General features: G+C 43.2%; 1 protein-coding gene across 6 annotated transcripts in view; it reads right to left on the bottom strand.

The window, feature by feature from the left end:
• Window positions 1–14,545, bottom strand: part of SSBP4 (single stranded DNA binding protein 4) — a 589,526-nt gene that overhangs the window by 42,841 nt on the left and 532,140 nt on the right. For all 6 annotated transcript variants that reach the window (XM_033955056.1, XM_033955052.1, XM_033955053.1 and 3 more), the window contains 6 exons: window positions 13,543–13,602; window positions 13,184–13,250; window positions 12,181–12,251; window positions 7,014–7,081; window positions 5,943–5,988; window positions 749–784 (listed from right to left, as the gene is read on the bottom strand). In XM_033955056.1, the coding sequence (XP_033810947.1) occupies window positions 749–784; window positions 5,943–5,988; window positions 7,014–7,081; window positions 12,181–12,251; window positions 13,184–13,250; window positions 13,543–13,602 (348 nt within the window). The remainder of the gene's footprint in view (window positions 1–748; window positions 785–5,942; window positions 5,989–7,013; window positions 7,082–12,180; window positions 12,252–13,183; window positions 13,251–13,542; window positions 13,603–14,545) is intronic.

Genomic DNA, 14,545 nt, shown 5'->3' with positions numbered 1-14,545 from the left:
CCTTTCCCAGGCCATCCAATCCCATCTGACAAGACGACTAAGTCTGGGTTGGCCCACATCCCACTCCTCCAAAAACGCCCCTTTCAACTCTGTGTGCACAGCGGGATTCAGAGGCCTAAAATGTCCCTGGATATGTCCAAAAAGCCATATCGATTATCCGCACTTGGACATCCTGTCTTTTAGATCGTCTAAGTGCCGACTTGGGCGGGTTTTTAGACATTTTTAAGTTTAAATTATGAGCCCCTATACTTACTTTTTCCAGTGGCCTTTTCATTATCTACATATTTCTACAGCATAGCAGGGGAGAGGTTGGTGATAGGAAGAACAGGGTAGGGATGCAGCAGGGTCTTAGGTAAGTGCACCAAAAGCTCATAGGTTTTGCGATTACTTTTGTCTTCAATGCCACCTGGTGTTCCTCAAGCACCCTCCCCAGGTTGGTGTTCAGGATTCATGGACCCCCCCCACTACATAACTGTAAAAAAGCAATCACATCTCCCGGAAGTTTCTTTTTTCTTTACATGTTGTCTATAGTCTATGGGTTTCTAAGATCACTGCGGGAACAGCCACATCATGTACACAAGTGCAACGGGTCACTACAGAAACCACTATTGCTGGGAAAAAAAGTATGAAATTAAGTTTTCATCTGATTTTCTTTTTTGTTGAATGCCATTTTCAAAGCCCTCCACCACCCAACCTGGCATTTTCAGCAGGGCATTCCTGTAAGCCTCATGGCGGGAGCAGAGCTTACCACATAGTTCCCCGGAGATGACGATGAATATGCTATCTGGATCAAACAAAAAGAAAAAAAACAGACAAACCAAGAAACAGGTAATTGTTACTGTTTGGAAGAGATCATTATTCATATCTGACAAAAATAAAATAAAAAAAAACAGGTGAAAGCCATCCCATCCCCAAACCCTACCATGTTCTGGGCTGCTGGAAGATTACTAATGCGGGTGGATTTTATTGTCTCTTTCTTATTTGCTCATCCTCTTTCCCCCTTTACGAAGACCATCGTGCTCGGCCTCTGATATTTTCCCTCTGTTTTCTTCCAAAAATACTGCTATACGAGTCAAGCAACATAGAACAGTGGTTCCCAACCCTGTCCTGGAGGATCCCCATAAAAAACCAAAAAAACTCTGTGGAGTGACGATGTTCCTAAATGGACTTTATTTGAAACTATCAAAGTTCCAAAGGTACACTAAAATCATCCACATAAAATAATTCCATCCATATAAAAGTAAATCATCCACATAAGAGCCTTAAAAGACCTAGTCCGCTAGGGATACAGGACCCCCATGCCAGTCAGGTTTTCAGGATAACCTTAATGAATATACATGGAGCAGATTTGCTTGCCTGGCACTTCCATTATATGCAAATCTCTCTCATGCATATTCATTAGGGCTATCCTGAAAACCCAACTGGCCTAGGGGTGCTCCAGGACAGAGTTGGGAACCACTGACATAGAACACGAGGGCTGTTCTACTATTCTAGGCTTCTTTCTTATTTTATTTATTTATATTTTTTATATACCGTTTATATCCTAAGCGGTTTACATTGAAAAGTAATCAGGTACTTTAAGTATTAGCACAGACCTTCTCTACCTAGTCCTCAGGGTACACCAAGACCCCTTGGGTTTTCTGGATATCTATAATGAATATGCATGAGACACTACTACTAATTATTTCTATAACACTACCAGACGAACGTAGCGCCGCACAGGGTCATAAAGAAGAAGAAAATAGTCCCTGCTCGAAAGAACTTACAATCTAAACAGGCAAGACAGACAAACAGGAAGTCATGGATACAGTTAGGGGAACGGTTAATCAGCTGGCTGGGTTGGAGGGCAGAGGGGAATACAGGATAATCAAGCCATTGTGACATCACTGATGTTGGCTCTTATTGGTGGAATGAGGTATTATGACATCACAATCTCTGCTCTGCTTCCCAAAGACTGAAACTCTTCACGCTGCTACTACTACTACTACTACTATGAATTATTGCTATAGCACTACCAATCGCATGCAGCACTGCACAGAGTCACAAAGAGTAAGAAAACAGTCCCTGCTCGAAAGAGCTTACAATCTAAATAGCCAAGACAGACAAACAGGATGTCATGGATACAGTTAAGGGGAACGGTTAATCAGCAGGCTGGGTTGGAGGGCAGAGGAGTAGGGTTAAGGATTGAAAGCTATATCAAAAAGGTGGGTTTTCAGTCTGCTTTTAAACAAGGGAAGGGAAGGGGCTTGACGGACAAACTCGGGTAATTTATTCCAGGCATAGGGGGCAGCTAGATGAAAGGAATGAATTCTGGAATAGATTTATATACCAAGGAGGAAGTGCATGCCAGTCTATCTCATGCATATTCATTGTGGATATCCGATGGGACTTGGTTTGTGTGTCCTGAAGACTGGGTTGAGAAGCCCTGCCTTAGGGATGTGGGCTCATTAGCATGCCTTAAAAAAATGTGCTGGCAAAGGATTGAATTAAATTGCATAGAACTAATTTCTGCATTTTGAAGAGTTTTTTTTTAAAATGGGGAAAGTAGGGAGTAATATTCAGAAGGATACCGTGTATGAATGTGGAGATCAAAAATCCTGAGACTACATGCAAATGGTCTCCAATTGGATATTCAATGATTGAAAATAAAATTTTACTTTAAATTCACTTACACTCAGAATTTTTCTAAGCATTGTTTTATTTTTTGACAGAATGGCACAGAGCACTTTAAGATATCACCCCTAATGTGTGACAGTCATGCACAATTCTAATTCCCTGCGTGGGTTCCTTGAAACAGTTCCACAAAACGTGGTCCACATCGGGACCAGTGAAACTATATAAAGCTAAGTTATAAGCATTTTTTAAACATTTTTCACATGTGCTTATTTAGTCATCAATTACAATTTTTTCTACAAGATATTAAATATTTATATATCATTCCATACACAGTGACTGGGTGGTGGATCCAGCTGTTGGGACTTCGGTCCTAGGCTAAATTACACAATTCTGAGTGTATGTGAATTTAAAGTTAAATTTTATTTTCAATCATTGAATATCCAATTGGAGACCATTTGTGTTTAGTCTCAGAAGAGTTTTTTAACACAGTTTAAAAAATGTTTTATTAGGAAACTTTGAAACAAACCCAAAAAAGTATGAAAATTAGTAACATAGGGGTCCTTTTACTAAGGCACACTAGCTGTAGCGCACGCTAAAACAGCTAGTGCGCCTTGGTAAAAGGACCCCAAAGTCTGGTGACTGAACCAAAATTTTTTTCCACACTCATCTCTATTGTTCATATTGTACACAGTCCTTACTTTCTGCAATAACACAGACCTGAAAGAGGAGGGGGGGGGGGGAAGGGGACAAAGATTGAGTGATGCCCCCAGCTGTGGCGTTGGCAAACTGGGATTTGAGGAAACTAACTAATTTTCCCTCACTCCTCTCAACTACAGTATCTTCCTCTTAAGTTCACAACTTTTTTTTTATTTTTAAAAATCTTTATTGATTTTTCATTATTAACAGAAAGCGCAACACAATGTTCATATCAGTAACAAATAAGCACTTACATACAATCAGTAGCAGCACAACAATATAAGCCCCCCACCCCACAATTACCTTAAGGAATCACCCTAAAGATATATCCCTCCCCTTCCTCCCCCCTGAATGTGTCTGAATTATACCAACAAAAGAAGGCTAAAAGAACTATAACAATTGTAGTAAAGACGTTAATGGACCCCAAACTAAGTTAAATGTCTTAGAATGCCCTAGCATGTCGGCATTCATCTTCTCATACTTGTAACTTAAACATAAGCTCGCCCACCAAAAAGAAAAATTAAGACGATCACAGTTTTTCCAATTTTGAGTTTTTTCTTAATTTCTTTTGTAAACCACCTATGTGCTAATTGGTGGTATATCTAGCACCATTAAATTAAAAAAAAAAAAAAAAATCAATCAGGTTTCCTGTCCCTACTATTAAATGGCATTGTTCAACAACTACTTGGCTAATAAGCTAATACCAACCATTAAAGAAAGTCTATGAAAGGAATTTAGCAAAAACCATTACAAATCTCCAACCAAGCTTGAAGAGAAGATAACCAGGCTCCTGCATGACACTATTGGTCCATATGAAGAGAGTTGCTCTTCTGGAGATCTATGAAAACTGTCAGTAAGGGGCAGATCCTTGTGATCTTGGACAGCTTATATGACCCTCACTACCTCGGGTACAACTCAGGAACAGAAAAATGCCTACTGTATCTGAATGTACACTGCTTCAATAACTTTTGGGAACTAATTAAATAAAAAAAAATATTAATCAAAGCTGAATACATCATAACTCTTTTTGGATCTTTAACTCATCAAGTCTCTAGGACTTGAACCTGAGTTGATCATACCTAACATGCACATACCTGTTTTACTACACTCACTATAATCATCTGGCAGTGGCATAGCCAGACCTAATATTTTGGGTGGGCCAAAGTTAACTTGGATGTGTCCTTCTAGGCCCTATAAATATATCAAATATTTTTTTTTAGCTTCTCCTTAGCTCCCCATGCCACACGCCAACATCTCCCAAATCCCCTGCCTGCAGACAGACAACTCCTCTGGTCTCTGATCCCCCTCCCCAGTGTACTTCAGAGGCAGATACAGTGCTTTATTAAGACTTTATTATCCAACGAACCTCAATTTATCTCAAAATCATTAATCCCTTATATAACCCAACGCTCATTACGATCATCTGAACAAAACCTTCTAACAGTACCGTTTCTGAAAATCATAGGTACACGAAGAGCCGACAATGGGACCACAATGGTGGAATGCACTTCCCCAATATATTAGAACTGAACAGGACATTACAACTTTTAAAAAATTACTAAAAACTTATTTATTTAAAGACGCTTTTAACTCCTGATTGATCTAAGAATACCCTTTAACATTGTCTTAAACCTTACTGTTTTATTCCTTTAAAAAAACAAAAACAAAAAAAACTTACTTAAAGATCATCTTTAATCGCAAAGTGTTTATTTGCTTTAGAGATAGCCTTATCTTGTGCTTTGATAAAGTTAAACCTAGCCTTTTGTTTTTCCCTTTTCTCTAACCCAACATTGTAACTTTATTCTATTCCTTACCCCTCATGTATGTTTTGGATGAAATTTATAGTGTAATATGTCAATATTTGTTATATTTTAGTTTCTTGAATATTTTTACTCTGATTATGTACATCGCTTAGAAATTTTTTAATAGGCGATTCATCAAATATTTAATAAAACTTGAAACTTGAACTTTATTTTTGCTGCTTGTAGTGGCCCAGTAGGCTTCCCTCTGCCATTGCTGAAATTATTTCCAGTTTCCTTACCGGTGGAATGTGGCAGAGGTAAGTCTGCCGGACCATTGCAGGCAGAAAAAGTAAACTGCTGTAGCGGCCTCTGAGGTACCCTGGGGAGGGGGTTCAAAGATGGGGACAAATACTAGACTGTTGGTGGAGGGAGTGTGGTATCATTATTGTGTGGGCCTGAGCCAAGAATGGGTGTGTCTGTGCCCACCCAGGCCCACCTGTACTACAGCACTGCCATCTGGGCATGCGCCCTGCAGTGGTCCAATATGCATTCAAATCCCCTTCCACTCCCTCCCTCCCCACTCTTCCTTATGTCTGCTTTTCTCAAAACTTGGGAAGATATAGCAATCAGGGCCGCATGTTGCAGACTTGGATACTTATCAAAATGCACTATGCACGAGTCTTTGAGAGCACACAAATCTTTGCCCTGGGTTTCCCACAGATCAGTCTCCAGGAAGCTTCTAGCAGATTTTCCCCTCTACCTACTAGCCCCTGCCCCCTGATTTTATTTTGGACTGCTCCATTCATGAGTTGTGCCCAATGGGGGAGGTGCTCTGAGGCAAGAGAAGTGCTTCCCTCACCAATAAACTAGAGCCCACCAATGACTCACCGAGTTGGCGTTGGGGTTTGGCCATGGACCCCGTCCTCCTGGTCCCCTGAAAGAGTTAAGCACATTTTAATTTCCTGATTTATTTTTTTCTTTTTATGGGGAGAGAGAGAACAGGAAAGGAAAAAGAGAGTAGAAGATAAATATTGTTTAAATGAGTGTGTATCTCTTTCCCATCCAGAGATTTCTGTAATTGTGAATGACTGTCTTCTGTATATCATATACCCTCTCCAGTCCATAAGCTTATTTGTCCTTTCTTCTGTTCTCAATATGACACATCTGGTCCTTTGTATAATGTCAGCGTTTCTGTAATGATGGTGAAATTTTTCGGATAGCCTGTGCAGCTGTGAGGTGCACAGGTATGTGTCCTTTGAAAACTTATCTGAGGTCTCAGGTACAAACTGGCTTCATAGTCTCCCTATGCTTTATTTTGAGAGGGGAACAGTCATAAAATATTGGAGGTGTATTTAAAATCCTTCCTCCTCTCAACTTAAATACCCACCACCCTGGAACACTTCTTTTAAATCCAGCTAAAAGCATGTGCATAGTGAAAGCATGGGTATCCATATGAAATCCCTTCATGTTGTCTGCCTGTTACACTCCCACCCCTCTTCCATCCACGGATAAAAGAAACCTTTATGTTTTTTTACCCACTTCTGATTTTACCCAAGTAACTGCTTATTTCCCTGGTAAAACTGTCTCAAAACGCCCCTCTCCAGTCTACCTTATACTTTCTGAATCGGTTTAATGTTCCTACCTTATGTCTGTCTCACTCCAGCTTGCAATATATAATCATATACCTTCCTTGTCACTATACAAAAACATTTCTGTCTATTTAGGACTACATGTTCCATTCATAAGTGGTTTGTAACTATGTCCAGCTCGCCTGTTCTTATGATATGGAGTCTTCTGGTCACCCTAAATGACAACCCACCCACCTTCTATTGGCTACCTATTTTAGTGCTGGGTAGAGACACAGGGCTATCATGGGAACAGAGAACTCCAAGTTGATTAACAAACATTTATCAACAGAGATAGGCCCCTATTCACAGTTTGTAAAAGACAAAGCCTTACATGTTCATTCCTGGCATGCCTGGACCAGCTAAAGAGTTTGGAGGGGGCCTCATTCCACTGCCGTAATTCTGAAAGAGATATAAAACACAGCGCAGAGGCCAGGTTAGACCCGTGGTGGAGGACAGGGAAGTACCACCATCCCAGGGTCTCTGCTGCTACTGCTCTGGACTCTGCTTGTCCAAAGGGTTTTACAACAGGTGCGATGGGTCACATCTGTTGTCAGAACCTGGAGATGGAGCCTGAGAAATGCTGTGAGCTTGAGGATGGTAATTGCTGAATGCTGGTTATTACACTGACCGGTCTTCCTATGTTGGTTATCAAACAATGCATGTTAACACAACCAGGGCCAGGTTTATGAACTATGCGCAAACATTTATATGCATGGTACATGTGAAATGCTTAGAATACCAGCGTACAGTACTCACCTGATATTCGCGGGGGTTCCGTTCCAGGAACCCCAGCGAATTTTGAAAAACTGTGAATACGGTTTTTCGCCTGTCAAAAGGAAGGAGAGGCAGGAGAGGGCAGCTGGAGCGCCAGCGAGTGAAGAAAATCACTCATGATATGCTCCGACCGCCTCTTCCTGTTACTAAAGTAAGGCTACACCAATCAGGAGCTGCTTTGACATGCAGCTCCTGATTGGTGTAGCCCGACTTTAATACGGGAAGAGGCGCTCGGAGAATACCTCGAATTAGTGAGTCCGCGAACCGCGAATTCGTGGAGGAACACTGTATTTGTATGTATCTGTGCATTTATGCATGTACATGCCAACATACTGCCTACATGCTAGTAGATAAATAGCTGCTCAGCATCCATATGGGCCTTTAATCAAGCTGTGCTTAAAAGTGGCTTTAGAGCGCCTCTTATGCGGGTCTTTGCTACACGCTGTTGGAAAATGGCCGCTTTCCCATTTTTTTAAATTAATGGCCATGTGCTAATGTTGGAAAATAGAGATGTTTCCAAACATCTCTATTTTCCCACCTGTTTCTTCTCTGATCTACGTTTCCATGGGAACAACATCATGTTGCTTTGTGTGCTTCCATGTGCTAATGTTGCCATTGGCGTGTTGGCTAAATTTACCAGATGTCTGGATTTCCCCAGATATGTCCTCCTTTTGAGGACATGTCCAGGGGTCCAGATGGCTTTTCAAAACTTGACACTTTGTCAGGGTTTTGAAAAGCCTCCCTCAACATCGCCATCGGGCAGGAGGGCAACACGATGATATCATGAGCACATGCCTGCATGTGACATCATCGCGTCACATGCACGCATGCCCTCCTGCCAGATCAGAGGAGGCAGCAGGGGCGTGGCCTGGGTGTGGCTAGGGCAAGATTGGGGGCAGGACTGGGGCATGATGGGGCGGGGATGGGTGGAAATGGTGGGCCTGGGGGCGGGTCTAAGGAGACTGGATTTTCCAAACAGAAAATCTGGTAACCCTAGTGTTGGTTATTAACAAAAGTTCGCATGAGAGCCCTTACCACCACCCATTTTGAAGGGGGTAAAGGTTCACATGCTAATCCCACACTAATCAGTGCGTGCCAATGTAACTGCATTGATTCATGTTGTCATGCCCACCCTTAGCCCACCCCCCAAAAAAAAATATTCTGAAAAATTATTTAGTGTATGGTTTTTGCACATTTGGAACTTACCACATGATGCCTTAGGGCATTTTATGGAAAACCCTTTTAAGTTGCACTAAGTACACTCTAGGGCTTATTGCAAATTAATAAAGGAGCCCACAATGAGTACTTGAACGGAGGGGTTGCAAACATAGAAGAAGCATTAACAGGTTGGGATCCCAGTTACACTCATAACATACAGAATATTGTAAGTTACATGCATTTCTGCAATATTTAGGTGCTTTATGACTGGTGATGTGGCAGAGAGAAGCCCTGGTGGAGCAGGCTGCTAAAAATCTCACAGTGGGGGTTGGTCGGGTCTGGAGGTGCTGCACAGGGGGATGGGAGGGAGGGATAGAAAACTGGAGAGAGGAGAGAAGAAGAATTGTTGGACATGGGCTGGAGAAGAGGAAATGAGATGCAATAACGAGGTAGAATGGTGGAGGAAAGGGACACATGCATGGAGAAGATAGAAGAAAGAAGAAATGTTGGACATAGGGTGGAGGGCAGGGAGAGATGGTGCATGAGGAGAGAGAAAGAAATGTTGCACATGATAATAGAGGGGAGGAATGGAGAGATGCTGCATGGAGGGGAATGGATGGAGAGGATGGACCCAGAGCACAAGCAGGGAAAGAGAGAGATGTTATACAGTGGGAAAGAACCAGAAATGTCGGATATGGCAGTAGAAGGGAAGGTACAGAGATGAAAGATGAATGGTAAGCATAGAGAGAGAAGAAAACATCAAATGGGCAGGAGACTCTGGTGAGTGAGTTAACAAAAGACACACAGGAACCAGAGCCTGGGACCAACATGATTTGAATAATAAAATGACTAGACAACAAAAAGGTAGAAAAATAATTTAGTTTCTATTTTGTGATTACAATATGTCAAATTTGAAATGTGTATCCTGCCATAGCTGGTGTTAGACAGCAAGCGTGAGCTAGAACCTAAAAGACAGAGGAAAAGTCTTTTGTTCATAGCACAGTGCTGGTGTGGGATTGGAGAGGTTGTAACCCTACGTACTGTTATAGTTTAACTCTGTGAATGTTAAACTGTAACCCGTTCTGAGCTCTCTGGGGAGGACGGGATATAAAATTAACTAACTAAATAAAATTACTACAAATATTTTTTTAAATGAGAGGATGGGTTAAAAAATGATTGGCCCCAGGTATCACATACCCTAGATATATTCCACCGTATAAATGCCAAAATTCTGCCTAGGCGCTATTCTGTAAATACATGTCTTGCATAGTGTATATTTTACAGTTGGTGAACACATAGGCAGAGTCTGGGCGAAACTCACACTTATGCACGTAACTTACAGAATTCTGCAAGTTATGTGCTTCTCATCTGAACATAAACCCACACAAGTATGCCAATGCTCACACCTAACTTGTAGGCACATAGGACCAAATTCTACTGTGTTTCCCTGAAAATAAACAGTGTCTTATATTCATCTGGGGCCCAAAAAAGGCACTAGGTCTTATTTTCGGGGTATGCACATGATCATCTCTCCCTTCCTCTCCTTCACCCCAATTCTTCCTCTTTGCTTTCTCTCCCCCACATATGCAGCATCTTTCCTCCCCTCCCTCCCTCCCATCCCTCTGTGCAGCAGAAGTTTGCCCAACTTCTATCATTCCCACCCTCCCATCCCTTGGGCAGCAGAACTCTTGCCCAGCTTCTATCCTTCCCTCCCTCCCTCCCTCCCTCCCATCCCTTGTGTAGCAGAACTCTTGAGCACCTCCTCGCCCCCACCGCACAGCTGAACTCCTGTTGACCCTCCATCTTTCCCTCCCCGCCAACTGCGAACGAGCCCTACCTTCAACCAAAGCAGCATTGGGCCGGCAGCACTCTAAACAGGCTGCTTTGGCCTTGTCCGTCAGGGAATTCAATCTTCCGCATTATTGCTGACATCATCAGTAACACGGCAGAGTGAAATCCCCGACAGACAATGCGAAGAAGTCTGTTTAGAGTGCTGCTGGCCCGCTGCTGCTTTGGCTGAAAGTAGGGCTCGCTCACGGCTGGCAGGGAGGGAAGGATGGAGGGTCAGCAGGGGTTCGGCTGCAGGATGAGTTGAAGAGTTGCCGGCGAATCCTGGGACTAGGCGTATTCTATAACAGTATGCCTAACTTTTAGGAAAGCCCATGACCCACCCATGCCCCTCCCCTGGCCACACCCCCTTTTGAAATCCGTGCAATGGGATTAACGTGTACCACTTTATAGAACATGCTCAGAAAGATTAGTGTCATTTATTGCTTGTTAATTGGCAATTATTGGTGCTGACTGGTTTGTTAATTACATGCGTAATTCACACAGATTTGCACACACAACTTTGGTCGCAGTACAGTGTTCCCCCGTGAATTTGCAGAGCAGTTGGGGCGCCAGCGGGTGCAAAATCACTCGCGGTAATCTCCGACCGTCTCTTCCTGTACTAAATTCAGGCTACATCAAACAGGAGCTGCATGTCAAAGCATACCGCAAGTGATTTTGCACCCGCCAGTGCCCCAGCTGCTCTCTCCTGCCTTGGCGCCCCAGCTGCCCTCTCCTCCTATAAAAACCATATTTGCGGTTTTTCAAAATTCCATTGCAGGAACCCCCGCGAATTTTGAAAAACCGCGAATATGGTTTTTATAGGCAGGAGAGGGCAACTGGGGCACTGGCGGGTGCAAAATCACTTGCGGTATGCTCCAGCTGCTTCTTCCTGTAAGTCAGGTTATACCAATCAAGAGTTGCTTTCACAAGCAGCTCCTGATTGGTGTAGCCTGAATTTCAGGGGAGGACTGTATATAGAATCTGGAAGCTAGCAGTCTATAAATGAAAGCAGGCATGTATGTTCCTTTACAGAACTGGCTTCTACCAGGTACCCTCAGACACTTATTTATAGGTATACAGTTATAGAATTACTCCCAAATATGGTACAAAATTTCAGGAACAGAGGCTTCAATTGTGCTAAATTCTTACTCATTAAATAATTTTTTGGTCATGTAAAGATGTGACTGGTACATTGGAGCATATGCTATTCAAATGTACAATTGTGCTAAATTCTTGTGCCATACGTATAATTCCATATTTGGAGGTATTCAGTCCATGTCATTTTATTTTCTCAAAGGCAGAGAGGAATATGTAGACCACTGGGGCAATGACCCTACCAATATTTTGCTCAATGCAGTATCAGCAACTAGAACACTTGGGACCAGGGCTAGAAATTGGTTTGTTGGGCCCCTGTTCTGCTCTGGAATGAATTACATCGGAACCCCTAGTTAACAGGTCGATGCCAGTGAAGTGAAAAGTCATTAGCCACCAGGGCACTACTGAAATCTGTAAAGAGGAAGGATGCGAGGATTTTAAGGGAAGGCTGATGCCACGGCAGTCTAGAGAGGTCAGCAAGGTGATTATCTGGGACAGGAAGGAAGAGTGAAGAGGTCTGAAATCTCAACTCCAATGTCCTCTACATCTAGTTCCCGTTTCACTTTCAGCACTTCTGGGTGATCACTTTAAACAGTGTAAAGACAGAGTGGCGCTAATTCTGCTTTAACTGAAACACTCACCTGTGGTCCCATGGCTGCCAATCCCCTTGGGGGGTTCATTCTCTGCAATGGCCCTCCCATATTTGGATGCCCTGTAAGAAACAATAAAAAAAAATTATTCTTCATGCCTTTTGATTTTCATTCTTTATTATTTTTTGTTTCCCTTTGATCTTTACCCCACTGTGTCATAGTCAAGAGAGCTGTTCCACCTTTTCCATACCAGGAAGGCTCCCTCTTCTTTGGCTACAAAAGGGCCATCTCTTGCTTTCCTCCTTCAGAATTCCACGTCCTGTCTGGGAGATTGAAGCAGTGATGCCTCCTATATGCAAGTAAAATGCACTCCCCCTCTCAAACACAGAACATCTATCTACATGGCAAGAGACCTAAAAAAACTGCAAGGTTTTCTCTTCCTAAAATGATTCTGGATTAGAGGAATAAAAAGTCTTCCTTCATGTTCACAAGAATCAACCAAAGGCAGCTTTATTAAAATCATTTTGGCAAACTGAAGAAATGCAGTGAGAGTCATAGAGAGTCTGTACAGCTGCCTCTAGATTTTAGAAAGATTAATCAGGAGGAAAAAAACCACATCCTACAATCAAACCTGAGATAGGTAAGATATGCAGAGAGGTTCTTCAGGGGCAACGCCATTTTTTTTTTTTTGGGGGGGGGGAGGTAAATAAATTGCTACAATTTGCTCATTTATGAAGTTAGTCATAAAAAATATTAAGTTAGTCCAATTGAAAACTATAACTTCATTTGCACTTTTTGTGACTTTAATCAAGTCCCTTCATCTCCCAATGCTTCAGATACTCACTTAAATTGAAAGCTCTCTGTGGCAGGCACTTACTGTGGTAGGACATACTGTACTTCCCTAAAAGTTTATGGCCCATGACCTTTCACTTTGGTAGTACCAAATCTGAAGCTCTTTCTGAGAGATTTTTCCAATCACCCTATGCTAGGAGACAGCCATCAAGAAAACCATTTGCAACAGGGTCAGCCGGGCAGCGATGAGATGGTTACTCACCCTGTGGTCTTGTGGGATCCATGGCGTTTGGCAGCAGGGGCTGGGAACCTGGGACCCCAACAGGGGGCTGCAAAAAAAACACAAAGGAAGAAGGAAGTGATTCTTAATCACATAATAACCCCCTCTAAACATGGAAGAGCAGAGGAAAGTTCAAACCACTCTGTCAGGGTCACTCTAAGCTAGTCTAACATACTGGCCCAGCCAGTCTGCCATAGTTATCATCTCTGGTTTTCTATCAGTTTGGCTAGACAAACTCACAATCTTCTGTACTAAGTTTAGCTTCAGCTCCTTCATCTAGTGCTAAATGAGAAGGAAGCATTGGATTCCCTGGATAGCATACATGAGACCAAGCTTCTTACCTGGGTTGGCATTCGAAGGGAAGGTCGGGGACCCCCAGGGTACCGCGGGGACATAAAAGGCTGGAGAAGAGAGATGAAAAAGCCCATCAACAACGAGGTACAACATTATATCCCAAATCATCACTCTGAGGTACAAGGGGGGCTTGAACCTTGAACAATGAGAGACATGAAAACAGCACTTTCATGTCTACTCAGCTCTGCAAAAATCCAAGGCACTGGGGAACAGAAATCTTGAGGGGTATAAAGCAGAGTCCATTAAGTCCACAGTTACTGCCTGTTTTCATCTGTGTGGTCAATCTTTCAGTAGAGGAAGAGCTCCAAGCAGTTGGGTAGCAAGAGAAGGGAAGGGGCAGAGTGCCCTGGGAGCTGACTAGGCAGAAGTGCTGCTAGCACCTCTCTTCTTTCTTCCCCAGCGATGAGAGGGGTTTATGAAATGCACTCCCTCCCCCCCACCTCTTCAAATCTACGCTGGCAGTGAGAAGGCTCTCCTACACACTGTCTGCGCTGGCCTCATCCCTCCTTCTGACGTCACTTCTTGTTTGTGGGACCAGGAAGTGACATCAGAAGGAAGACTCAACCAGCCAGAGCAGCAGGGAGAAGAGCCTACTCACTGCCAGCAAAGATTTGAAGAGGTATGGGAGTGGGGGTGCAGCCATATCAGGGCAACAGGGAAAAGCGCATCTGGGGGGCACATTGCGCAGCGATGCTGGGCACCTCTGCCCTGGACACCAAATTCCATTAGAATAGAGGAGGCTTTGTGGGGGCAGAGCTGGGGACAGAATAGGGCGGAGCTGGAGGCAGAGCAGGGTGGGGTTGGAAGTGGAACGGGGCGGGGTCATGTGTCCAGAGTTTCCAGGAGAAAAATATGGTAACCCTAGCATGTTCTTATGCTCCAGGCTGTGTTTTTCTGCTTACTCCGCCAATCCCTCTCTTCTCCAAACAAGGGAGGGGCTGGAGAAAGGAACAGGACAACGGTTCTGCTATATCCATCAACCTCCCCTCT

The sequence above is a fragment of the Geotrypetes seraphini genome, chromosome 8, assembly GCF_902459505.1.
Source record: "Geotrypetes seraphini chromosome 8, aGeoSer1.1, whole genome shotgun sequence".
NCBI classification, from domain to species: domain Eukaryota; kingdom Metazoa; phylum Chordata; class Amphibia; order Gymnophiona; family Dermophiidae; genus Geotrypetes; species Geotrypetes seraphini.
Note: the sequence above shows the minus strand (reverse complement) of the source record. Positions and strands in the feature narration are given on the sequence as shown.